The following is a 26,884-nucleotide window of genomic DNA, read 5'->3' on the forward strand; positions in this document are numbered from 1 at the left end:
TTTGTTGTGCTCTGTGCATCGTGGAATTCCGTGTTTTGCCAAGAAACAATCCTAGAAAAACCCCAGCCGTGCTGTGGGGTGGTTTGTGGTGAAGACTGAAGGTCTTGGAACTCCCCAAGAACTTCTTGTCCTCTCCCAGCCTCTCATCTTTTGGTGTGTCGGGATTTTTGTTCCTTCTCTCTCTCGGGAACGGATCCTTCAGGACAGTTATTGGATTTAGGAAATATTTGATGAAGAAACCAAGAGTTTCTAGTGGTGTCTCCCCTGAGTAATTTCAGCAAATTTCAATAGGCACCTTCAAAAAAAGCTTCCCTAGTTCCTGGGTTTGCTACAAGAACTGGATCCCTCGGAGGGAACCAAAATGCTGCTTGGAAAAAACGAACAAAACGAACAGAAAAACCCCAAAACGCTCATCCCACTGAGGAACTCCTGCTCCTGTGTGCCCCAGAATTCCAGAGCTGCTCTGGAGATGTTCCCCTGCAGAGAACCAGCCTTGGATTCCTCTCCTGCTGGGAATTCAAGTGTCCAGGAGGGAATCCCAGCTCTCCCAAGGGTGTCCCAGCCCCAAGGATGGAGCAGACCTGGAGGGGAGAGTGGTGGAGCCTGGGGAGGGAATTCCAGAGCCTGGGATGGGAATTCCAGAGCTTGGGGAGGGAGTCCCAGAGCCCAAGGAGGGAATTCCAGAGCCTGGGATGGGAATTCCAGAGCTTGGGAATTCCAGAACTTGGGAAGGGAATCCCAGAGCCTGGGGAGGGAGTCCCAGAGCCCAAGGAGGGAATTCCAGAGCCTGGGATGGGAATTCCAGAGCCCAAGGAGGGAATTCCAGATCTTGGGAATTCCAGAGCTCGGGAAGGGAATTCCAGAGCTTGGGAATTCCAGAGCCTGGGGTGGGAATTCCAGAGCCTGGGGTGGGAATCCCAGAGCTTGGGAAGGGAATCCCAGAGCTTGGGAAGGGAATTCCAGAGCCCAAGGAGGGAATCCCAGAGCCTGGGGAGGGAATTCCAGAGCCTGGAGAGGGAATTCCAGAACTTGGGAATTCCAGAACTTGGGAAGGGAATCCCAGAGCCTGGGGAGGGAGTCCCAGAGCCTAGGGTGGGAATTCCAGAGCCCGGGGAGGGAATTCCAGAACTTGGGAAGGGAATTCCAGAGCCTGGGGTGGGAATTCCAGAGCTCAGGGAGGGAATCCCAGAGCCTGGGATGGGAATTCCAGAGCCCAAGGAGGGAATTCCAGATCTTGGGAATTCCAGAGCCCAAGGAGGGAATTCCAGATCTTGGGAATTCCAGAACCCAGGAAGGGAATTCCAGAGCCTGGGGTGGGAATTCCAGAGCTCAGGGAGGGAATCCCAGAGCCTGGGATGGGAATTCCAGAGCCCAAGGAGGGAATTCCAGATCTTGGGAATTCCAGAGCTCGGGAAGGGAATTCCAGAGCCCAAGGAGGGAATTCCAGAGCCTGGGGTGGGAATTCCAGAGCTCAGGAAGGGAATTCCAGAGCTTGGGAATTCCAGAACTTGGGATGGGAATTCCAGAGCCTGGGGTGGGAATTCCAGAGCTCAGGGAGGGAATCCCAGATCTTGGGAATTCCAGAGCTCGGGAAGGGAATTCCAGAGCCCAAGGAGGGAATTCCAGAGCCTGGGGTGGGAATTCCAGAGCTCAGGAAGGGAATTCCAGAGCTCAGGGAGGAAATTCTGGAGCTCAGGAAGGGAATCCAAAAACCCAGGAAGGGAATCCCAGAACCCAGAAAAGGAATCCCAGAGCCCAAGGAGGGAATCCCACACATGGAGGAGGATGGCCCAGTCTGGAGGAGGAGATCCCAGCTCCAAGGAGGGGATCCAAATTCTTGGGAAGGTCATCCCAGTTCTCAGGGGGGGAAATCCCAACCCCTGAGGGGGGAATCCCAACCTTTGAAGAGGAAATCCCAGCTTTAAGGACAGCATCCTATTCCAGGGAGGATATCCCAGACCCCAAGGAGAGCATCCCAACCCCGAGCAGGACTTGCCAGACCCCGAGGAGGGGCAGGCAGACCTCCAGGGGAACATCTGAGATCCAAGGAGAATGTTCCAGACCTCCAGGAGAACATCTGAGATCCAAGGAGAACGTTCCAGACCTCCAGGGGAACGTCTGAGATCCAAGGGGAACGTTCCAGACCTCCAGGAGAACGTTCCAGACCTCAAGGAGAACATCTGAGATCCAAGGGGAACGTTCCAGACCTCCAGGGGAACGTTCCAGACCTCCAGGAGAACATCTGAGATCCGAGGAGAACGTTCCAGACCTCCAGGAGAACATCTGAGATCCAAGGAGAACGTTCCAGACCTCCAGGAGAACATCTGAGATCCAAGGAGAACGTTCCACACCTCCAGGGGAACGTTCCAGACCTCAAGGAGAACGTTCCAGACCTCCAGGAGAACACCTGAGATCCAAGGAGAACGTTCCAGACCTCCAGGGGAACATTCCAGACCTCAAGGAGAACGTTCCAGACCTCCAGGGGAACACCTGAGATCCAAGGAGAACGTTCCAGACCTCCAGGGGAACATTCCAGACCTCCAGGAGAACGTTCCAGACCTCCAGGAGAACACCTGAGATCCAAGGAGAACGTTCCAGACCTCCAGGAGAACATCTGAGATCCAAGGAGAACGTTCCAGACCTCCAGGAGAACGTTCCAGACCTCAAGGAGAACACCTGAGATCCAAGGAGAACGTTCCATTTCTCAAGGAGAACATCTGAGATCCGAGGATCCAGGAGAACATCCCAGTCTTCCAGCTGGGGCTGGGAGGCAGGATCCCAACATTCCCACTCCTTTTCCTGCCTCCCACGAGGCATTCCCAGAGTTTTGGGTGAGACACGAGGAGAAGCCCAGCGAGCTCCCCATTCCCTGTCCCCTTCTTGCTTTGGCAATGGTCACAGGCTACATGCTCCCGGGAAAAAAAAGGAAAAAAAAATATAAAAATTGGGGGGGAAACAACCAAAAAAAAAAGGCAGGGAAATGGCCACCAAAAAGCAAAAACGGGATGAGACTGGCAGATGTTCCCGGAGCTCTCTGGGATATTGCAGTGAGTGTGTTGTCAGCACGTGGCAAAGCTACATAAGAGAAGATGCTACATTCCTTGGAAAACAAAAATTAGTGCCGAGCTGGAGTTGTTCTGAGTTCAGAGGGGTTTGCCCCGTTTTCCTCGGAGGCAGGGAAGGGGAAAAGGAGCCTCATCCTCAGGAGGAGCTTCCAGGACGAGCTCTGGGGACAGTCTGGGATCATTGGCAGCCCTCAGAGGGAATTTTTTGCTCTCCTTCCCCCCTCTCCCTTCCTGGGGAGAGCATCCAGGGCTGATTTTTTTTTTTTTTGGAGGGGGAAAGAGATTGAAAAATTCAAAAAAAAAAAAGAAAAGAAAAAAAAAAAATATTTACAGCTCTCCACGACCAGTTCTGTAAGATCTCCGTGGGCTCTCCTAGGGGCAGGAGGGGCTGGTGGAGCTCTCCAGGGAGGACTGGGAGAGGCGGCGGGTCAGGGGCCCGATGCTGGAGTCGGCCAGGGACGAGGTTGGGAAGAGTTTGTACCAGCCCGAGACGGGGCTGGAGAGATCCAGCTCCTCCAGGATGATCTGCGCCATCCCCATGAAGCACTTGTGGTCCATGCGCCCGTAATCGCCCCACACGATCACCTGCGGGCGGGGAGAGGAGCGCTGGGGAAATCCCGCCCAGGGGAACACCCCGCTGGGGAAGGGAGCTGGGGATTCCCGGGATTGCTGCCCTCAGCCTGAGGGTGGGCGGGTTCTGGCACTGGAGATCCCAAATCGGGTATCCAGATACCAAACTGGGCATCCAGATCCCAAACTGGGCATGGCAAATCCCAACAGGGCATTCCAGATCCCAAACTGGGCATCCCAGATCCCAACAGGGCATTCCAGATCCCAAACAAGGCATCCCAGATCCTAAATTGGGCATCCAGATCCCAAACTGGGCATCCCAGATCCCAACAGGGCATCCCAGATCCCAAACAGGGCATGGCAGATCCCAAATTGGGCATCCCAGATCCCAACAGGGCATCCCAGATCCCAAACAAGGCATCCCAGATCCCAAATAGGACATTCCAGATCCCAAACAAGGCATCCCAGATCCCAAACTGGGCATCCCAGATCCCAAAAAGGGTATCCCAGATCCCAATTAGGGCATCCCAGATCCCAAACTGGGCATCCCAGATACCAACAGGGCATTCCAGATCCCAAAAAGGGTATCCCAGATCCCAAACAGGGCATGGCAGATCCCAAGTTGGGTATTTCAGATCTCAAACAGGGCATGGCAGATACCAACAGGGCATCCCAGATCCCAAACTGGGCATCCCAGATCCCAAACTGGGCAAACTCGATCCCAAACTCGAGGAGAAGACCCCAACCCCAAGCAGGGCATTCCAGACATCAAGGAAAACATCCTAACCTTGAGGAGAACATCCCAGCCCCAATGAGAGCATTCAACCCCAAGAACATCCCAGCCCCAAGGAGAACATCCCAGCCCCAAGAACATCCCAACTCCAAAGAGAACATCCCAGCCCCAAGGACATCCCAACTCCAAGAACATCCCAACCCTGAGAAGAACATCCCAGCTCCAAGGAGAACATCCCAGCCCCAAGGAGAACATCCCAACACCAAGAACCACCCAACCCCAATGAGAACATCCCAGCCCCCAAGGAGAACATCCCAGCCCCAAGGAGAACATCCCAGCCCCAAGGACATCCCAGCCCCAAGAACATCCCAACCCTGAGGAGAACATCCCAGCTCCAAGGAGAACATCCCAACTCCAAAGAGAACATCCCAGCTCCAAGGAGAACATCCCAGCTCCAAGGAGAACATCCCAGCTCCAAAGAGAACATCCCAACTCCAAAGAGAACATCCCAGCCCCAAGGACATCCCAGCCCCAAGAACATCCCAACCCTGAGGAGAACATCCCAGCTCCAGGGAGAACATCCTAACTCTGAGAACATCCCAGCTCCAAGAACATCCCAACTCCAAAGAGAACATCCTAGGCCCAAGGACATCCCAGCTCCAAGAACATCCCAACCCTGAGGAGAACATCCCAGCTCCAGGGAGAACATCCTAACTCTGAGAACATCCCAGCTCCAAGAACATCCCAGCCCCAAGGACATCCCAGCCCAGAGCAGCTGTGGCTGTCCCACCCTGTCCCAGGAAAGGCTGGGTGGGCTCAGGTGTCCCTGCCCACCTGCAGGACTTTGCCCTGGGGACTCTCCTCGAAGAGCAGGGGCTGCTGGAACGAGGGGTCGCAGGTTTTCTTCACCACCTTGGTTTTCTTCTTGGCCAGGCAGACGCCGTTCTCCAGCAGGTAAACCTTCACGTAGGTGGCTGCACGGGGACAAGGGACACACAGCGATCCTGGGGGGATCCTGGGGGGATCCTGGGGGGACCCACCCCCGCCCCCCTCCCCGCACACCCCCTACCAGGGATGCACTTGGAGCCCATCTTCGGGATGAGTCCCCGGGCCTGGATCACGTCCACCTCCAGCTGCCCGCTGCGGTCAGCCACGCCCACGTGGACATCACCTGCGGGCGGGGACACGGCTTCAGGGGTGTCACCTCCCCCTGGGACAGCCCAGCCCCCTGTCCCCGTCACTGGGAATGTGGGACACCCCCATGCTCACAGTGTCCCGCTGGATTTGTTGGGAATGGGAAGGAGCTGGGATTGAGCAGGGAGGAGAGATCTGGGTGGGAGCCCCTCCTCACCGTGGGTTCCACCCCTGTCACTGGGAGTTTATCCCTCTGATGGGAATAAGGCTGGGATTTACCAGGCTGGGCCTCGGTGGGTGATTCCCCAGGAAAAGGAGGGGTTGGGACAGGAGGGATCAGGGGCCAGGAACTCTGAGGGGGTCCAACTACCCCATTTCCCCTTCCCTTTCCCCTTCCTTCCCCCTTTCCTTTCCTTTTTCCTTTCCTTTCCTTTCCTTTCCTTTCCTTTCCTTTCCTTTCCTTTCCTTTCCTTTCCTTTCCTTTCCTTTCCTTTCCTTTCCTTTCCTTTCCTTTCCTTTCCTTTCCTTTCCTTTCCTTTCCTTTCCTTTCCTTTCCTTTCCTTTCCTTTCCTTTCCTTTCCTTTCCTTTCCTTTCCTCTTCCCTGAAACTTCCCTGAAACTTCCCTGAAACTTCCCTGAAACTTCCCTGAAACTTCCCTTGGGGTGCGTCCCCATCTGGGAATTCAGATTCGGGCACAACTTTTGATCTCCATTTGGGATTTCAGAAGGAAAAGCGGGACAGGAGGCGGGGGTTGGCTGCCCGAAAAGGAAACCCCGGGAAGAGGCAGAGCTGCTGCTTCCAGGGATTCCCCAACATTCCCGGAGCGGTCCCTGCTCACCCATCGGGGGCGTCGCCAGCGTCTGCCGCCCCACCAGCTGCCCCGGCCCCAGCCCGTCCAGGAAATCGCTGAACTGGCTCTCTGCTCCCAGCCGCGTGGTGGGGAAGATGAACCTGCAAAGATTCCCGCGGGAAATGAACGGTTTTCCCCACTCTCCCCATCACCGGGAGGAACCCCCCGAGCCCCGCCCGGTTCCTTACGTGCCGTCCGAGCTGTTGCTGTTGGTGCTGCCGTCCGTGGACTCGCGGCTGCCCTGCCGGGTCACCCGGGTCCGCATCTCCACGGCGATGCCGGTCTCGGTGCTCCTGCGGATGGTGCTGCGCAGCTTTTTGGGGCCTCCCTCTGGAGCGGGAGACGGGATCAGCGCCCGGCGCTTCCCTGCTCTCCGTCATCCCCATCATTCCCACCGTTCCCTGGGTGAATTCCCCCGGGATCCCGCACGGACACATCCCTGTGTCCCCGTGTCCCTGTGTCCGTGTCTCTGTGTCCGTGTCCCCGTGTCCCCGTGTCCGTGTCTCTGTGTCCGTGTCCCTGTGTCCCTGTGTCCGTGTCCCTGTGTCCCTGTGTCCGTGTCCGTGTGTCCCCGTGTCCCCGTGTCCGTGTCCCCGTGTCCCCGTGTCCCCGCTCCGGCTGCCACAGCCTGGCTCTGTCCCAGTGTCGCGGTGCCTGTGCCTGGCTCAGTGTCCCCTCTGCAACTGAGACCTGCCCCACTCACCCCGCCAGTGCCCGAGGGGACAGGAACCCGCAGTGCCACTCCTGGTGTCCCCTTTCTCCACCCTCCGTGTGGCCCTGTCCCCGTGCCAGAGGGGACAGGAACCCGCAGGTGCGGGCACAGCCCCAAAGCCGCCCCATGTCCCCTTGGCATCCAAAATCACCGTGTCCCCGCGCCAGAGGGACAACCTGCCATGCCACAGGTGCGGGCACAGCCCCAGCACCGCCCGATGTCCCCTCTCCTCCCCGCCAGTGTCCCCTGCGGTGGCAGATGGCAGCAGGCAGCAGAGGGTGGCACCAGCGGCCACGCCTGGCACTGTCCCCGCGCCCCGCGGTGTCACCGTGTGTGTGACACGGCACCGCCAGCTCTGTCCCCGCAGTGTCACCGTGTGTGACACGGCACCGCCAGCTCTGTCCCCGCGCCCCGCAGTGTCACCGTGTGTGTGACACGGCACCGCCAGCTCTGTCCCCGCAGTGTCACCGTGTGTGTGACACGGCACCGCCAGCTCTGTCCCCGCAGTGTCACCGTGTGTGACACGGCACCGCCAGCTCTGTCCCCGCGCCCCGCAGTGTCACCGTGTGTGTGACACGGCACCGCCAGCTCTGTCCCCGCAGTGTCACCGTGTGTGTGACACGGCACCGCCAGCTCTGTCCCCGCGCCCCGCAGTGTCACCGTGTGTGACACAGCACCGCCAGCTCTGTCCCTGTGCCCATTCCAGGCTCAGTTCTGCTTCTGGCAGAAATTTGGGAGAAATTTGGGAGAAATTTGGGAGAAATTTAACCCCTTCAGAGCCACCTCGGCTGGCGGGAGGGCTGCCAGGGGGGGTTAAAATGCGATTTTTAGGTGTCATTTTTTTAGGTGTATTTTTTTTTTGGGTTGACATTTTTTAGGTGTCATTTTTTAATGTGTATTTTTTTGGGTGTCGTTTTTTAGGTGTCATTTTTTAGGTGTATTTTTTGGGGGGTTGTCATTTTTTTAGGTGTCATTTTTTTTAGGTGTAGGTTTTTTTTTTTAGGTGTATTTTTTTGGGTTGACATTTTTTTAGGTGTGATTTTTTTTTTAGGTGTAGTTTTTTTGGGTTGTCATTTTTTTAGGTGTCTTTTTTTTTAGGTGTATTTTTGGGGGGTTGTCATTTTTTAGGTGTCATTTTTTTGGGGTGTATTTTTTTGGGTTGACATTTTTTTAGGTGTAATTTTTTTTTAGGTGTAGTTTTTTTGGGGGGTGTCTTTTTTTGTGTCCTTTTTTTAGGTGTCATTTATTAATGTGTATTTTTTTGGGTCTCATTTTTTAGGTGTATTTTTTTTTAGGTGTATTTTTTGGAGGTTGTCATTTTTTAGGTGTCATTTTTTAATGTGTATTTTTTTGGGTGTAGTTTTTTAGGTGTCTTTTATTTAGGTGTAGTTTTTTTTGGGTGTCGTTTTTTAATGTGTCTTTTTTTTAGGTGTCTTTTTTTTTTAGGTGTATTTTTTGGGCGGTTGTAATTTTTTCAGGTGTCATTTTTTATGTGTATTTTTTGGGTGGTTGTCATTTTTTTAGGTGTCATTTTTTTTAGGTGTAGTTTTTTTGGGTGTCGTTTTTTTGTTGTCTTTTTTTTAGGTGTCATTTTTAGGTTCCATTTTTGGGGTGTAGTTTTTCTGTGTAATTTTTTGGGGGTGTAATTTTTAGGTGCTATATTTGGGTTGTTATTTTTGGGTGTAGTTTTTTCAGGTGCCATTTTTGGGTGTCACTTTTGGGTGTAGTTTTTTAGGTGCCACTTTTGTGGTGTCATTTTTGTGCATAATTTTTCTGGGTGCCATTTTCAGGTGCCATTTTGGGGGTGTCATTTTTGGGTGTAGTTTTTGTGGTGTCATTTTTGGGTGTAGTTTTTTGGATCTCATTTTTGAGGTGTCATTTTTTGTGTGCCATTTTTGGGGTGTCATTTTTGTGCATAATTTTTTGGGTGCCATTTTTAGGTTCCATTTTTGGGGTGTAGTTTTTCTGCGTAATTTTTTGGGGGTGTAATTTTTAGGTGCTATATTTGGGTTGTTATTTTTGGGTGTAGTTTTTTCAGGTGCCATTTTTTGGGTGTCACTTTTGGGTATAGTTTTTTAGGTGCCACTTTTGTGGTGTCATTTTTGTGCATAATTTTTCTGGGTGCCATTTTTAGGTGTCATTTTGGGGGTGTCATTTTTGGTTGTAGTTTTTTGGGTCTCATTTTCAAGGTGTAATTTTTTGGGTGCCATTTTTAGGTGCCATTTTGGGGGGTGTAGTTTTTTAGGTGCCACTTTTGTGGTGTCATTTTTAGGTGCTATTTTTGGGATGTCATTTTTGGGGTGTAGCTTTTGTGGTGTCATTTTTGGGGTGTCACTTTTTAAGTGCCACTTTCATGGTATAATTTTTTTTGGGGTGTCATTTTCAGGCGCCATTTTTGTGGTGTCATTTTTGGGGTGTAGTTTTTGTGGTGTCATTTTTGGGTGTAGTTTTTTGGATCTCATTTTTGAGGTGTAATTTTTTGGGTGCCATTTTTGGGGTGTCATTTTTGTGCATAATTTTTTGGGTGCCATTTTTAGGTTCCATTTTTGGGGTGTAGTTTTTCTGCGTAATTTTTTGGGGGTGTAATTTTTAGGTGCTATATTTGGGTTGTTATTTTTGGGTGTAGTTTTTTCAGGTGCCATTTTTGGGGTGTAGTTTTATAGGTTCCATTTTTGGGTGCAATTTTTAGGTGCCATCCTTGGGTGCCATTTTCAGGCACCATTTTTGTGGTGGCATTTTTGGGGTGTGGTTTTTCTGTGTAATTTTTTTGGGTGTGTTTTTAGGTGCCATATTTGGGTTGCTATTTTTGGGTGTAGTTTTTTCAGGCACCATTTTTGTGGTGTCATTTTTTGGGTGCAGTTTTTTAGGTGCCACTTTTGTGGTGTCATTTCTCTGTGTAATTTTTTTGGGTGTCATTTTTTGGTGCCATTTTTGTGGTGTCAGTTTTGGGGTGTAGTTTTTTAGGTCCCACTTTTTTGGTCCCAATTTTTAGGTGCCACTTTTAGTTGCCACTTTTAGGTGCCACTTTTTAGCTCCCAATTTTTAGCTCCCACATTTTATGTCCCACTTTTTAGTTCCCACTTTTTAGGTCTCACTTTTTAGGTCCCACTTTTAGGTCCCACATTTTAGGTCCCACATTTTAGGTCCCACTTTTTATGTCCCAATTTTTAGGTCCCACCTTTAGGTGCCACTTTTTAGGTCCCACTTTTAGTTCCCACCTTTTAGGTCCCATATTTTAGGTTCCACTTTTAGGTCCCACATTTTAGGTCCCACATTTTAGGTCCCACTTTTTATGTCCCAATTTTTAGGTCCCACCTTTAGGTGCCACTTTTTAGGTCCCACTTTTAGTTCCCACCTTTTAGGTCCCACATTTTAGGTTCCACTTTTAGGTCCCAATTTTTACATCCCACTTCTCAGGTTCCACTTTTTAGCTCCCACATTTTAGGTCCCAATTTTTAGCTCCCACATTTTATGTCCCACTTTTTAGGTTCCACTTTTAGGTCCCAATTTTTACATCCCACTTTTTAGCTCCCACTTCTCAGGTCCCACTTTTTAGCTCCCACATTTTAGGTCCCATTTTTTAGGTCCCACATTTTAGCTCCCACTTTTTAGGTCCCACATTTTAGGTGCCACTTTTTAGCTCCCACTTTTTAGGTCCCACTTTTAGGTGCCATTTTTTCAGCCCCACTTTTTAGCTCCCACATTTTAGCTCCCACTTTCCTGGCACCACCTTCCCTGTACCCCTTTATTTTTGTGCCATCATTTCCAGGCACCATTTCCCAACCACCGCACGCGGGGCCACCAAAACCCGAGCTGTGGCCACCTCCGGCCCCACGGGGGGGACGAGGGCGGCCTCTCACCGGTCTGGTTGAGCTGCAGGGTGCTCTTGCTCCACTGGGACAGCCCCACGATCGCCACCATCTTCGCTCCGAGGCTGGAGCGCCGCTTCTTGCTGGCGCTGATGGAGACGGAGTCGGCGCTGCCGCGGGCGCTCTTCTCCAGGCTGAACATCTCGCCGCTGATGCTGGAGCTGCGCACCACGTTCCTGGCGGAGGAGGAGCCGCCATCCCCGCCGAACATGGTCGGAGCGCCCGCCGGGCACCGGCACCGCCGCTGCTGCCCGCGATCAGCTGCGGGGACAAGGTGGGGACATGAGGGGTGGCAGCGGTGGGTGGGTGGAGTCAAAGTGTTGGGAAATGCAGGGAATTCCAGTTGGAATGGGAATCAGGGAGTTTTCCCCCATCCTTGGGCTGGGAATTCCCGGGATCAGCTGCAAGGACAAGGTGGGGACACTCAGGGGTGGCATTGATGGATGGATGGAGTCAAAGTGTTGGGAAATGCAGGGAATTCAGGTTGGAATGGGAATCAGGGAAAGCTTTTCACCCAGGGGGACACTGAGGGGTGGCAGCGGTTGTGACATCCCCGCAGGGATGGGTGGTGGTGTCAAAGTGTTGGGAAATGCAGGGAATTCCAGTTGGAATGGGAATCAGGGAGTTTTCCGCCAGGGAGTTTTTCCCCCAATCCCTGGGAACTGCCCAGGATCAGCTGCGGGGACAAGGTGGGGACGTGAGGGGTGGCAGCGGTGGGTGGGTGGAGTCAAAGTGTTGGGAAATGCAGGGAATTCCAGTTGGAATGGGAATCAGGGAAAGGTTTCTTCCCCCAGGGAATGGTTTTCTCTCAAGGAGTTTTTCTCCCCATCCCTGGGCTGGGAACAGCCCTCGATCAGCTGCGGGGACAAGGTGGGGACCTCAGGGGTGGCATTGATGGATGGATGGAGTCAAAGTGTTGGGAAATCCAAGAAATTCCAGTTGGAATGGGAATCAGGGAAAGCTTTTCACCCAGGGGGACACTGAGGGGTGGCAGCGGTTGTGACATCCCCGCAGGGATGGGTGGTGGTGTCAAAGTGTTGGGAAATGCAGGGAATTCCAGTTGGAATGGGAATCAGGGAAAGGTTTTTTCCCCCAGGGAATTTTTCCCCCATCCCTGGGCTGGGAGCTGCTGCGGGGACAAGTTTGGGACACTGAGGGGTGGCAACAGTTGTGACATCGCTGTGGCATCCCCACAGGGATGGGTGGTTACATCAAAATGTTGGCAAATCCAAGAAATTCAGGTTGGAATGGGAATCAGGGAAAGGTTTTTTCCCCCCGGGGAAAGGATTTTCCCCCATTCCTGGGCTGGGAACTGCCTGGGATCAGCTGTGGGGACAAGCTGGGGACATGAGGGGTGGCAGCAGTTGATGGGTGGTGGCATCAGAGTGTTGGCAAACCCAGGAAATTCAGGTTGGAATGGGAATCAGTGTTTTTTTTTCCCCAGGGAAAGGTTTGGTCCCTGGACACTCCCAAAACCCAGGAGACACCTGGCTGGGCAGAACTGTCACCAACCTTGGGTACAGCCCCAAATCCAAAATCCCATCCAGCCACGTTTTCCCTGCACATCCCCTTCTCCAAAGCGACTCCAGCCCGGGATGGGAATCCCAGACCTCCCACACAGCCCTGCCCCCTCCCTGGCCCATGAATATTTAAACTCCAGCAGGATGGAGCATCCATCATCCAGGGAAAGCTGGATTAATAACTGCAGGCCAAGTGCAGCCACTTTGTGCTAATGGAGGGAGGCAGCGCCTGGGAAAATGTTTCCGTTTGAGGAGAGAGGGATGGACACGGGAGGGAGGGAGGGGGAAAGGGGCAGGGTGGGGGCTCTGCTGCTCCACAGCCGGGTGAGACCTGATGGGAATCACGGAGGAGAGCTGGCAGCAGCCGTGGGATCGGCTCCAGCAGCGCTGAACTCGTGCGTTTATCAATTCCGGGGGTCAGAGGGTGATTAGTCATTAATATCATTAATCTCATTAATGAGCTCCCTCCTGCACGGGGTTCCCTCTCCCGGCTCTGCCCGAGCGTTGACCCGCGGCCTCCCCCCACTCCTGGTGCCCGGGGGGCTCCAAACTGACCCCCATTCCAGAGGGATGGATCCCTGGGATAAAGCTGTTTATTGTGGGATGAGCCCATTCCAGAGGGATGGATCCCCTGGGATAAAGCTGTTTGGTGTGGGATGAGCCCATTCCAGAGGAATGGATCCCTGGGATAAAGCTGTTTATTGTGGATGAGCCCATTCCAGGGGGATGGATCCCCTCAGATAAAGCTGTTTATTGTGGGATGAGCCCATTCCAGAGGAATGGATCCCTGGATAAAGCTGTTTATTGTGGGATGAGCCCATTCCAGAGGGATGGATCCCTGGGATAAAGCTGTTTATTGTGGGATGAGCCCATTCCAGAGGGATGGATCCCTGGGTAAAGCTGTTTATTGTGGGATGAGCCCATTCCAGAGGGATGGATCCCTGGATAAAGCTGTTTATTGTGGGATGAGCCCATTCCAGAGGGATGGATCCCTGGGTAAAGCTGTTTATTGTGGGATGAGCCCATTCCAGAGGGATGGATCCCTGGGATAAAGGTGCTGGTGTGAGATGAGCCCATTCCAGAGGGATGGAACCCTTTGGATAAAGCTGTTGGTGTGGGATGAGCCCATTCCAGAGGGATGGATCCCTGGATAAAGCTGTTTATTGTGGGATGAGCCCATTCCAGAGGGATGGATCCCTGGGATAAAGCTGTTTATTGTGGGATGAGCCCATTCCAGAGGGATGGATCCCTGGGATAAAGCTGTTTATTGTGGGATGAGCCCATTCCAGAGGGATGGATCCCTGGGCACCAGGTGCATCCCAGCTCTGGAGCTGCCCCATCACAGCTCCAGTGTCCAGCAGCTCCTCGAGCAGGGTCAGGGCTGATTCTTTGCCTTGGGGACATTTGAGGTGACACTTTCCAATGCCAGCCGCCCCTCTCAAGCTCCAAACCTGCTGCAATCTCTCCCTTAGGGTGCTCCTGACACAGGGAATTGATCCCAAACCCTTCCCCAACCTCACTGTTCCCGTGCCTCAGTTTCCCCTTTGGCAAACCTGGCTCAGGCAGTGCCTGAACGAACACAGATCCCTCAGCCAGGCCCCTCCACGCTCCAGGTGAGAAATCCCCAAACAGCCCAACCCTGCAGGGCCAGGAGGACACAAAAGGCTCCTGCTGCTGCTCCCCCTCGCTGCTGCTCCCAGAGAGCACCAGGCTCTGGTGGGAGCAAATTAGATCAGGAGAGCAGAGCGCTAATGGGATCATTTCCAATGCACCACACACGGGGATAATCCAGCACAAAGGAAGCACAGCTCTCTCCTCAGCCTGAAGGGAGGATTTGCTTTCCCTGCCCCTGATTTTACCCCTTATCTCTCTGCACAATCTGCTCCTGCCCGGAGCCAGTGCTGGGTGGAGGGTTCAGGTTCCTGAGCTGAGCTGGGTTGGAGAGTGGGTTTGAGTGCTGGAGCCTGTGGCTGCTACAGCTGAGCCGGCCTTGGCAGGGCCACAGCATCCTGAGTATCACCACAGCACCCTCAGTATGGCCACAGCACCCTCAGTATGGCCACAGCATCCTGAGTATCACCACAGCAACCTCAGTATGACCACAGCATCCTGAGTATCACCACAGCATCCTGAGTATCACCACAGCATCCTGAGTATGGCCACAGCATCCTGAGTATGGCCACAGCATCCTGAGTATCACCACAGCACCCTCAGTATCACCACAGCATCCTCAGTATGGCCACAGCATCCTGAGTATGGCCACAGCATCCTCAGTATGGCCACAGCATCCTCAGTATGGCCACAGCATCCTGAGTATCACCACAGCATCCTGAGTATCACCACAGCATCCTCAGTATCACCACAGCATCCTGAGTATCACCACAGCATCCTGAGTATCACCACAGCATCCTGAGTATCACCACAGCATCCTGAGTATCACCACAGCACCCTCAGTATCACCACAGCATCCTCAGTATGGCCACAGCATCCTGAGTATGGCCACAGCATCCTCAGTATGGCCACAGCATCCTGAGTATGGCCACAGCATCCTGAGTATGGCCACAGCACCCTCAGGATCACCACAGCATCCTCAGTATGGCCACAGCATCCTGAGTATCACCACAGCACCCTCAGGATCACCACAGCACCCTCAGGATCACCACAGCACCCTCAGGATCACCACAGCACCCTCAGGATCACCACAGCACCCTCAGGATCACCACAGCATCCTCAGTATCACCACAGCATCCTCAGTATGGCCACAGCATCCTCAGTATCACCACAGCATCCTCAGGATCACCACAGCACCCTCAGGATGACCACAGCACCCTCAGGATGGCCTCAGTATGTACCCTCAGCACAGTCACACCATCCTTGGTGCCAGCACGGCATCCTCAGGATGGCCACAGCATCCTCAGCACAGCCACAGCATCCTTGATGCCACCACGGCATCTTTGGTACCATCACAGCATCCTTGGCATGGCCACAGCATCTCTGATGCCACCACAGCACCCTCAGCACCACCACAGCACCCTTGGTGCCACCATAGCACCTCTGATGCCACCACAGCATCCTCAGCAGAGCCACTGCATCTTTGGTACCACCACTGCATCTTTGGGATGGCCACAGCATCTTTGGGATGGCCACAGCATCTCTGATGCCACCGCAGCATCCTTAATGCCACCACAGCCCCCCTGATGCCACCATAGCACCTCTGATGCCACCACAGCATCCTTGGAGCCACCACAGCACCCTCAGCACCACCAGAGCATCCTTGGCATGGCCACAGCCCCCCTGATGTCACCACAGCCCCCCTGATGCCACCACAGCCCCCCTGATGTCACCACAGCCCCCCCGATGTCACCCCAGCCCCCCTGGTGCCACCCCAGCCCCCCCAGCCCCGCTCCCCCTTCCCGGCAGGTTTTCCCGGCACCACTTTTCCCTTCCCACACCCAATTCCCATTTCCCCTCCATGCGTTTATTCCCTGCATCCCGACCCGCCGTGACGCCGCAGCCGAGCCGCTCCTGTCGCGATACGGGAACATTCCCGAGCCCCGCAGCGCTCACCGCCCGTCCCTGCGGGAAACAACGAGCGCCGGGAACTTCCCCAAACCCGCATCCCCAGCGATGCACGGAGCCCCAGCCGTGTCAGGGCTGGAGCATCCTCCGTGCCCGAGCACAAAAAAACGGGGTCCCTGTTGCGTTTGGATGCCCAGCTCGGCCCCTCCCCGCTGGTGGAACCCCCCAAAAAAATGAATTAAAATAAAAAAGGAGATGGAGGCGTCTTACCAGCGCTGCTCGGGGAGGAGGAGGAGGCTGAGCTCAGCTCCCCAGCCCCATCCCGGCCGGATCCGGAGGTGCCAGGGCGGGGGAATCTTTCCAGGGTTCTGGAGAGCCGGGGCTGTGCTGGCGCTGCTTCAGCATCTCCCTCAGCATCTCCATGGTTACAGGCTGACCCAGTTCTCCCAGCCCCGAGTAGGGGCACAGTGGTCCAGCGGGGTGGGATGCGCTGGGAGCACCTCTGGGATGGGATTCGGGGAGGTGGTGACCCCCCCCTCGGATCCCTGCAGACGGATCCGGGTGCTACGGGGGTTTGAAAAGTGGGGCTCTAAGGGTCACAGGTGACCCCCGAAGTGGGGATGGATCCTGGTGACAGGACAGTGACAGGGGTGGGAAGGAAAATCCCAGGGCTGGGAGGCAGTGCTGGCCCCAAATATGGCACAGAAACAGGAATGAGAGGCAAAACATTGATGGGGAAAAATGGATGTTTGGGAAAAGCTCTGGAGAAGGAGGGAGCAGCCCTGCAGGTGCCCCCACACAGGTGGGAAAGCAGGAGGAGGAGGAGGAGGAGGAAGGTGCTAAATGAGCACAGTGGGGGTGGCTGGGAATGCTGCCTTGCCAGGGAAAAAAACCAGAGGGATTTTGGGAGCTGTTTGCTCCCTCAAAACCATCAAGGTGGGATGGAAATATTCCCAGGAAATAAAGGACTGGAAACCCCCAGCAGTGGGGCAGCAGGATCTTCTTGTCCCCTGTGCTTGAGCCTGGAGGGAAAACACTGAAAACTGCGGGTGTCTGGAGCAGGTAGGTCCTAAAATCCGAATTTTTTTGGAAATAAAAAGTTGCCAAAGCTGCCACCCCGAGGCCCTGCCAGTCCTGGGCAGCAACACACCAGGACAAGCTGCACATCCCAGCTCCCACACACATGCTCCTCCAAGGATTTGGGAATAAGGCAAGGCTTATTTCCCCTAAAACTATTTCATTCTAATTAATTGCTTCAGCTTTATAGGCAGCTGCTTGTATAATTTTAATTGCCCTACAAGGGGTATAATTGGGTGCACGTGAGCTGGGAATTTGGGAGGAGCTCCAGGTGCTGGAATTCTGCTTCTCCTGGCTCAGGCAGGTTAGCAAAGTTCTGTCCTGGCTGGAATTTGCTGCAGGTGCAGCATTTTTGCTGCTGCACCAGCTTAAAAGTAAAGAATGAGCCCAAATGTGTTCAATTTCTTGGAAAAGTTTGGATGGGGCTGTGCTCAGGGATCCCACAGGAGCAGCTGGAAAAAGGCCTGGCCGGGAGGAAGAAGAGGAGGAAAGGGCTGGAGCAAATCCCACAGGATTTTTGGGAGAATCACTGGGATGGACTGGGAGCACCAGTGGGATCCGGAATGGGAGCACCAATGGGATCCAGACTGGGAGAATCACTGGGATGGACTGGGAGCACCAGTGGGATCCAGACTGGGAACACCAGTGGCATCCAGACTGGGAGCACCAGTGGGATCCAGACTGGGAGCACCAGTGGGATCCAGACTGGGAGCACCAGTGGGATCCAGACTGGAAGAATCACTGGGATCCAGACTGGGAACACTGCTGGGATCCAGACTGGGAGCACCAGTGGGATCCAGACTGGGAGTTCCAGTGGGATCCAGACTGGGAACACCAGTGGGATGCAGACTGGGAGCACCAGTGGGATCCAGACTGGGAGCACCAGTGGGATCCGGACTGGGAGCACCAGTGGGATCCGGACTGGGAGCTCCAGGGGGATCCAGACTGGGAGAATCACTGGGATCCAGACTGGGAGCACCAGTGGGATCCAGACTGGAAGAATCACTGGGATCCAGACTGGGAGCACCAGTGGGATCCAGACTGGGAGTTCCAGTGGGATCCAGACTGGGAGCAGCTCTGGGATCCAGACTGGGAGCACCAGTGGGATCCAGACTGGGAGAATCACTGGGATGGACTGGGAGCACCAGTGGGATCCAGACTGGGAGTTCCAGTGGGATCCAGACTGGGAGTTCCAGTGGGATCCAGACTGGGAGTTCCAGTGGGATCCAGACTGGGAGCAGCTCTGGGATCCAGACTGGGAGCACCAGTGGGATCCAGACTGGGAGTTCCAGTGGGATCCAGACTGGAAGAATCACTGGGATCCAGACTGGGAACACTGCTGGGATCCAGACTGGGAGTTCCAGTGGGATCCAGACTGGGAGCAGCTCTGGGATCCAGACTGGGAGCACCAGTGGGATGGACTGGGAGCACCAGTGGGATCTGCAGAGTCCCCGCCCTGAGCACGCTGTCTCTGTCCCTCGTGTCCCTGCGTGACGTCTGCGCCCGGTTCAATCAGATCCGAGCTGAATCCTGGCGTTTCCTTGGCAACATGAAGGAATCCGAGGAGCAAAAGGCACCAGGCAGGGCCGGGCTGGGGCACAGGCAGCGCCCGCCGAGCCCAGCTGGGCCACCAGAGCCCCGGGGACACTGCGACAGCGCCGGGCATCGCCCGCGCTCCGACCCAGCCGGGAGAACCCAGCACGGAGCTGGAAAATCTGCTCCGGTGGCACTGCGGCCACCAGGGCAGCTGGCAATGGGGACACGCAGGAGGTGGCACCGAGCAGCCACCGTGGGCAGCGCAGCCGTGTGGCCCCAAAAAGTGGGGGCGGCTCAGTGGGGATGCAGGAACGCAGCCTGGGATGGGATTGGAATGGGATTGGAATGGGATTGGAATGGGATTGGAATGGGATTGGAATGGGATTGGAATGGGATTGCCCGGCTCAGATCGCGGCCCTTGTGTTGGTGGCACCGAGGGCAGTGCCAGGCTGAGCTCCCTGGCACACAGGGGATGTGGAGAGCAGCGTTTCCCTTCCCGGCTTTTCCCTTCCCGGCTTTTTCCCTTCCCGGCTTTTTCCCTTCCCGGCTTTTTCCCTTCCCGCATTTTCCCTTCCCGGCTTTTTCCCTTCCCGGCTTTTCCCTTCCCGGCTTTTTCCCTTCTCGGCTTTTTCCCTTCCCGGCTTTTTCCCTTCCCGGCTTTTTCCCTTCCCGGTTTTTTCCCTTCCCGGCTTTTCCCTTCCCGGCTTTTCCCTTCCCGGCTTTTCCCTTCCCGGATTTTCCCTTCCCGCCCGCTCGGCTCCCAGCTCTGCAATGCAGCTCGCAGGGCTCGGCTGCTGTGTGTGAATCCCATCAATATTTCATGGAGCTGCTTCCTCCAGGGGAAGGGCTGCTCTCAGCTCCGGCTTTCCGCTGCTCCTACCAGCAGGGAACGCCTGATTTCCTTCCACCAGCACCCAGCAGATCCTCCTTGTCCTCCCCATTCCACACTGGCAAATATCCCTGTGCCTTCCAGGGGCTCTGGATCCCGAAACCCCTCGGGTTCCACCCTTGCTGTGCTCCTGGGGTCTTCAGGGACAAGCCACCAGCTCCAGGATGGGCGACTGAACTCACCCACACCCCCAAATCCACATCCAGCAGCGGGATGTGCCGACAGCCTGGCTGGATCCGACATTCCCTGCCCAGCCACATCCATCCCGCAGATCCCAGCTGCCTCCCGAGCCCAGCAGGAGTCGGGGGTGAGCAGCTTCGTTAGCAGAAAAAAAAAAGTTGCTTTTTTAAACTGCTAAGGCTGCACAATTATTCCCGAGCTTCTTCAGGGGATCAGCAGAAAACTTGGGAAGAGTTGTGGGAGCCGGAGCGGTGCCAGGAGGGGGCAGAGGCTGCGGCAGCGCCCCCGGCTGTGCACGGGGAGCTGCGGAGGCTCCCGGGGCCGGCAGCGGCTCCCGCATCCCTGGAAGAGCAGGAGGATGGGATGGAGGGACACGGGATGATCCCGAGGTGCTGCTCCCCACAGCACTTGGGAGAAGCTTTGGCGTCGCTTCATACCCAACAAGTCAAATCTGCACAATTCCCAACTTTCAGGGTGAAACTTCCATCTCCAGGAGTCTGTGGAGAGGGTGAGGAGCTGGAGAGGCTCCAGCAGAGCATCCCAGGGCAGGGAAGCAGCTCCTGGGCCTGGCAGGCAGCGGGAGGAGCTGTCAAACCCTTCCCAAGAATTCCTGACCGAGGCTCTCTCCCTGCTGGTGGAGATGTGGTGACAAAACATTTGAAGCGCCTCGACAGGGACGCCAAGAGCTGCTGCCACACAGCTCCGCTTTTAATCAGCAGGAAAATCAGGGATTTTCATCACCTTAAACTGCATTTTGTATCCGTGTGAGGCTTCCCTAAGCTGAGCTCCAGGGATGGGGAGGGTGGGATGGGGGAGATTCACCCCGGATTTGGGGCCAAGATGCCACAATGTCACCTCTGTCCCTGTCCCACAAAGGCTGGAATGGGGACAGAGCGGGAGGCAGGAGCGCTGGGGATGTGGGAGGTGGCAGGAGCTCGGCCTCACAAAGGGATGGAACAGAGAGAGAGAGGTGTGAGCACAGCAGGAGTGGCCTTGGGGAGGTGTTGGTGCAGCAAGAAACGAGCACACGGAGAACTGGGCTGGAGAGGAGAGCTGGGGAGCAGAGGGGATGGAAACGGGGATGGTTTGGGGATGGAAACAGGGGATGGAAACAGGAATGGTTTGGGGATGGAAACGGGAATGGTTTGGGGATGGAAACAGGGATGGTTTGGAGATGGAAACAGGGGATGGAAACAGGGATGGTTTGGGGATGGAAACGGGAATGGTTTGGGGATGGAAACAGGGATGGAAACGGGGATGGTTTGGAGATGGAAACAGGGGATGGAAACAGGGATGGTTTGGGATGGAAACGGGAATGGTTTGGGGATGGAAACAGGGATGGAAACGGGGATGGTTTGGAGATGGAAACAGGGGATGGAAACAGGGATGGTTTGGGGATGGAAACAGGGATGGTTTGGGGATGGAAACGGGAATGGTTTGGGGATGGAAACAGGGATGGTTTGGGGATGGAAACAGGGGATGGAAACGGGGATGGTTTGGGGATGGAAACAAGAATGGTTTGGGGATGGAAACAGGAATGGTTTGGGGATGGAAACAGGAATGGTTTGGGGATGGAAACGGGATGGAAACAGGGGATGGAAACAAGGATGGTTTGGGAATGGAAACAGGGATGGTTTGGGAATGAAAATAGAGATGGTTTGGGAATGGCCAGGGTGAAGAAAACAGGGATGTTTGGGAATGGCCAGGGGATGAAATCAGGGATGATTTGGGAACAGTCAGGGGATGAAAACACGGATGGTTTTGGAACAGCCAGGAGATGAAATCGGGGATGGTTTGGGAATTGTCAGGGAAAGAAAACAGGGATGGTTTGGGAATGAAATCAGGGATGGTTTGGGAATGGCCAGGGTGATCAGACAGGGATGGTTTGGAAACAGACAGAATTTGAAAATAGGGATGGTTTGGGAGCAGCCAGGGGATGAAATCAGGGATGTTTGGGAGCAGCCAGAGGATGAAATCAGGGATGGTTTGGGAGCAGCCAGGGGATGAAATCAGGGATGTTTGGGAGCAGCCAGGGCTGCTCTGGGCAGGTCCCGTGCCCTGCAGTGGAAGAACAGCCCCAGGCTGCCGTGCCTGGCAGCAAAGCCCGTCCCGTGCTCCCGGAGGATTCACAGCCTCCCACTCCCAGCTCACAACCAAAACAAGCAGCACAGCCCGGGATGTTCCCTGGGCACCCAGGGATGGGGTTCAGCCAGAAATCCCCTTTCCCCTGGGTCCCAGACCCCCCGAAATGGGCACTGCCCACCACAGAGCCCATCAGGAACGGGCACTGCCCACCACAGAGCCCCCCACAGCCACCACCTCCCGTGGGTGCCACCCTGAGCTCGATGCCAGCTCCCTCGCAATGGCCTCGGGGTCAATTTTGGGGCACACAGGGGACCCTGTGCCCATTGGGGTGCAAGGGCGATGCCCACACTACCCTGGGGACCATTTTGGGGCACACAGGGGACCCTGTGCCCATTGGGGTGCCAGGGCGATGCCCACACTGCCCTCGGGCTGTCCCCACTTGTCCCCCTGGCTGTGGCACCAGCAGCTCTGCCCATCCCCCGTCTCCCTTTCCTCCCCCTTTCCTTATCAATTTTCCCTCCAGATCCGCCCCCAGCACCTGCCCCAGACCCCGCGGAGGGCGGAGGAGGCTCTGCACGGAGGAAGAAGCAAATCCTGGCACAAACCGCAGCCTGGAGGCGCCGCCGGGACGAGCCGAGCCCGGTGCGGTGCCGCGGGGCTGAGCCTCCCCGGGACCCTCCCGGCTTTTCCCGGTCCCTCTCCCGGTTTTCCCGGCCTGGGACCGGCCCGGGACGGGCCTGACGTCAAAGGGCGTTCAGCGGGATGATGGATGGCACGGGAAGGCGCTGCCGGTGCCCGCCCCGCACCGGGAAAGGCTCCGGGGAACCGGCCCGGGGACCCCCGGGAACGGGGGGAGAGCGGCCGCACCTCCCCGGTTTTTTGGGGGGTTCGCATCCCGCCTCAGAGCCTGCGGGATGATTTAGGGGTGCCGGGCAGAGCTGTGGGGCACGGGGGGACCCCCGGTGTTGTCCCCACGGGAGTTCAGAGCCCTCCTCTCCCTCCATCCGTCCTCCCGCAGCTCCCGGAGCGCGCATCCCGCTGCTCCCCGCTCCCGCAGCCGCGCCGGGCATCCCCAAATTCACCTTCCCCGCTCCCCCGCCGCCGGCCGGGGATGCTCCGGGGCAGGTGCGGCCCCGCTCGGCCCGGTAGCCGCGGAGCCCGGGGTTGTCGCCGCTGTCCCGGGCGCTCGGAGCGCCGCACCCCGCGGGCACTCACCGCTGCCGCCGCCGCCGCCCGTGCCCGCTCCTCCCCCGGCCCCGGCGGGCTGCTGGGAGCGGCGGGCGGGGGAGCCCCGGGCCCGGCCCCGACGGTCCGGGCGGAGCGGGGAGGGAGCGGCACCCCCGAGGGATCAGCACCCCCTGAAGGAGCGGCACCCCCAAAGGATCGGCATCCCCGAGGGAGCGGCACCCCCCGATTGACCGGCACCCCTCGAGAGATCGGGACCCCCCAAGGGATCAGCACCCCCCGATTGACCGGCACCCCTGAGGGATCGGCATCCCTCGAGAGAGCGGCACTCCCGAGGGATCAGCACAGGGAGCGGCACCCCCCGAGGGATCGGCACCCCCGAGGGATCGGGACCCCTTAAGGGATCAGCACCCCCCGATTGACCGGCACCTCCCGAGGGATCAGCACCCCCTGAAAGAGCAGCACCCCCAAAGGATCGGCATCCCCGAGGGAGCAGCACCCCCGAGAGAGGAGGACCCCCTGAAGGACCGGCACCCCCCGATTGACAGGCACCCCCGAAGGATCGGCACCCCCGAGAGAGCAGGACCCCTCAAAGGATCAGCACCCCTCAAAGGATCGGCACCCCCGAGGGATCAGCACCCCCAAAGGATCAGCACCCCCGAGGGATCGGCCCGGGAGCTCGGCCAGGGGAGTTGGCAGCCAGACCCCAAAAGGCAGCGGCAGGACCGTGCAGCCATCAGGTGGATCCTAAAGGATGGTGGAAGCAGCAGCAGGTCCCCAGGAGATCCCAGATGGACCCTACAGCCTTCAAGTGAATCCTACACCCAGCAGCTGGACCCCAAAAATCTCCAGTTGGACCCTACAGCCTTCAAGTGAATCCTACACACAGCAGCTGGACCCCAACAACCTCCAGCTGGATCCTACAGCCTTCAGCTGGAGTCTGGACCCACTAACCAGAGCTTGGGAGGCACAGCTGGAGCCTACACCCAGAAATTGAACCCCAAAAAGTACCAGATGGATCCTACACCCAGAAATTGAACCCTAAGAGGAACGAGATGGAGGCTGCACCCTTCAATCAGACCCTACACCATCAACAGAACCCCAAGCTGCACCCTACATCCATCAACTGGACCCTACACCCAAGAGCCTCCAGTCGGACCCTACACTCATCAGCTGGACCCCAAAAGCCTCAGGTTGAACCCTACAGCCATCAAACGGACCCCAAGAGCCCCCAGCCAGACCCTACACCCACCAACGACACCCCGAGAGCCTCTGGTTGGACCCTACACCCAACAACTGGACCCTACACCCATCAAACGGACCCCAAAGCCCCCAGCCAGACCCCACACCCCCGGCTGGACCTTCCAGCTACCCGCTGGACTCTGGAGCTGCCCCTTCTGTCACAGCTGCCACCCCCCTGCTGTCACCTGCGCCCCTGGAGTCCCCAGCCAGCCCCTGGGACCTCGGGGGGCTCCGGGCTGGTCCCGCTCAGCCTGGGCTGTGGGAATGACAAACCCCGCAGCTCCGACCCCGCTGGAGCCCCCGGGGGGGACAGGGACACCTCGGGGACACCTCGGGGACACCAGGGGGACACCAGGGGGACACCGCGGTGCCCTGGATCCCGCACGGGGAGGAGGTTTGGGCGGACAGGCGGCGATTCCAGCGCTGCCCTTGGACTCACCTTGGCTGCCGGGATCCAAGCCCCGATTTCCCTGCGAGCAGCGTCTCCCCGCTCCCGGTGAATTCCTCCGGCGCTTTCCCTGCGATGCCTCTGCCGGCTGACATGGAGCCACGTGCCGGGAGGAAACCCTCCTTCCCCGCCTTTAACTCTGTCCCTCCCTAAAATCCCGCAATTCCCAGCTCCCCATCCCACCGACAGCACCTCGGGCTGCACGGAACCGCCCCGATCCCAATCCCGGGATTAGGGAGAGATTTGGGATTGGGGTGGGTCAGTGAGTGCGAGCATCCATCAGTGCAGGGAGGACGTGGGATGATTCCCCCCCGTGGCAGCTGCCGGAGGGAAAAACCGGGATGCAGCAGGGAAGCTGCTTCAGGAACAGGAATAGCTGAAAGAACTAAATATGGAAACTTGGATAAAGCAGCGCTGAAGGAGGGAGATGGTTTCCTAATGGGATTCAAAGCATATAAACAAACTCAGGGAGGAGGGAGGTTGTCCAGAGGGGCCTTGGTGAGGAAGAGTTTGGAAAACCAGCCGGAATTCTCCCAGCAGGGAAGGCTATTCCATGAAATTTCCAGCTTTGTGGAGGAATTGCTTGTTCTGAGAACACGTTGGTGGGGGGAAGAGATAATGAAAACGACATCCCTAGAAAGATTCTCCAAAGGATATTTTTTTCCAGCTGCTTTTTGATGATAGGAAATCTCACAGTTCTCAATTCCATTGGAAGTTTTTTCCTTCCTTAGTTTTTTTTTTTTTTCTGGGATCACCAACCCCAAAACTGGGGAAGTTTTGATGCTGCAGATTCCAAGCTGGGGCTGCGTGTCACCAATTCTTCCCTGGATGGACAAAGCCCAGGGCTCTGAGATCCCATCAGAGCTGTCCCATCTCTGATACCCGTTAATTCCTTAAGGAGCTCGGCTCTGCCGGCTCCCGGCACCTTCTCCTGCCCCCGCTGGGTGCGCGGGGCGCGGCTTAACGCGATTATCCCGCTCAAAGTGCCCTAAGAGGATTCCCGGGGCCGGCCACGGGGATGATCCGTCCTGCTGGATGTGGGGAGCCGTCCCTCTGAGGGTGACCCCGGCATCCGGGGGTGCTGAGGAGATTAAATTGCTGTAGGAGACTCCCACTTTAGAGGCGGGGAATTCAGGAAACAATTCTAGTGGATGTTTTAGGATTGTAGCTGGTTTGGGTGGTTTGGGCACAGGGTGATGAAGGGATTGATTTTTACCGTGGTTTGCACAAGGTCTAGGTCAGAACCTGTCATCTGCACTCCCTCTCCATCCTGGGGAATTTCTCTGTGTAACCTCAGGTGAAATTACACCCTGAGCTGCAGGCCAGCCACAGAACAACCTCCTTTACACACACCTAAGGAGGGGAAAGCCCTCCTGAAGAAGGAGGGAATGTGCATTTCCCGAGGCTCTGTTTGCCCACCTGCTTTGACTTAGAATATTTAGAATATTGACTTGCTTTTAGGACCTAATTAAAGTGCACTTCAGTTTCCTGAGAGCCACTGATGGCTCAAAAACTGCCCCTGGATGGATCCTGCTGCTGCTGGACACGGGGAATGGGGATGGAGCACAGGGAAAGGGTGGGAATGTTTGGGCTCTGGGGCTCTTGGGGGGGTTTGGGCTCTGCCTGAGGGATCCTGGAGCTGTCCAGGAGATTTTGGGGCTTCCTGGAGTTTTCCAGAGGACTGAGGCTTCCCAAAAGGATCCTGGAGCTGTCCTGGAGCATCCTGGAGCTACTCAAGGAATTCTGGGGCTGCCCAGGAGGATCCTGGAGCTGTCCTGGGGCTTCCCAGGGGGTCCTGGAGCTGCTCTGGGGCATCCTGGAGCTTCCTAGGAGGGTGCTGAGGATTCCCAGGAGTCTCCAGAGGATTGAGGCTTCCCAGGAGGATCCTGGAGGTGCCCCAGGAAGGGGTTAGGATTTCCCAGGAGGGTCCTGGAGCTTCCCAGTGACCTCCTGGAGCTGTCCTGGGATGTCCTGAGGCTTTCCAGGAGGGTGCTGTGGATTCTTAAGAGTTTCCTGGAGTTTTCCAGAGGATTGAGGCTCCCCAGAAGGATCCTGGATCTGTTCTGGAGCATCCTGGAGCTGTCCTGGAGCTGCCCAAGGAATTCTGAGGCTTCCCAGAAGGATCCTGGAGCTGCTCTGGAGAGTCCTGGGGCTTCCCAGGAGATTTTGGGGCTTCCCAGGAGGGTGTTGGGGATTCCCTGGAGTGTCCTGGAGCTTTCCAGAGAAGACTTAGCCTTCCTAGAAGGATCCTGGAGATGTTCTGGGGCTG

At 56.1% G+C, this 26,884-nt stretch overlaps 1 protein-coding gene across 2 annotated transcripts; it reads right to left on the reverse strand.

Annotated features, from left to right (window-relative positions):
* Positions 1-1,542: 1,542 nt before the first annotated feature.
* Positions 1,543-24,623, reverse strand: RIMS3 (regulating synaptic membrane exocytosis 3). 2 transcript variants are annotated; one of them, XM_056509426.1, is made up of 7 exons: positions 24,607-24,623; positions 10,926-11,195; positions 6,542-6,683; positions 6,342-6,454; positions 5,438-5,539; positions 5,203-5,342; positions 1,543-3,650 (listed from the first exon to the last, which is right to left on the reverse strand). In XM_056509426.1, exons 2-7 carry the CDS (start codon positions 11,143-11,145, stop codon positions 3,438-3,440), a joined length of 930 nt encoding a protein of 309 aa, XP_056365401.1. In that variant the 5' UTR covers positions 11,146-11,195; positions 24,607-24,623; the 3' UTR covers positions 1,543-3,437. The 2 variants fall into 2 exon arrangements, with proteins under 2 accessions (XP_056365401.1, XP_056365400.1); XM_056509425.1 differs by lacking the exon at positions 24,607-24,623 and adding an exon at positions 16,244-16,387.
* Positions 24,624-26,884: the final 2,261 nt, after the last annotated feature.

This window comes from Oenanthe melanoleuca, chromosome 23, assembly GCF_029582105.1.
Source record: "Oenanthe melanoleuca isolate GR-GAL-2019-014 chromosome 23, OMel1.0, whole genome shotgun sequence".
NCBI lineage: Eukaryota > Metazoa > Chordata > Aves > Passeriformes > Muscicapidae > Oenanthe > Oenanthe melanoleuca.

Coding starts and splice junctions, on each gene's coding strand:
- RIMS3 (XM_056509426.1), bottom strand. CDS start 11,145: ATGTTCGGCGGGGATGGCGGCTCCTCCTCCGCCAGGAACGTGGTGCGC. Junction 6,455..6,541: donor AGCAACAGCTCGGACGGCAC/GTAAGGAACCGG, acceptor GAATCTTTGCAG/GTTCATCTTCCCCACCACGC. Junction 5,343..5,437: donor GGGCTCCAAGTGCATCCCTG/GTAGGGGGTGTG, acceptor GTCCCCGTGCAG/CCACCTACGTGAAGGTTTAC.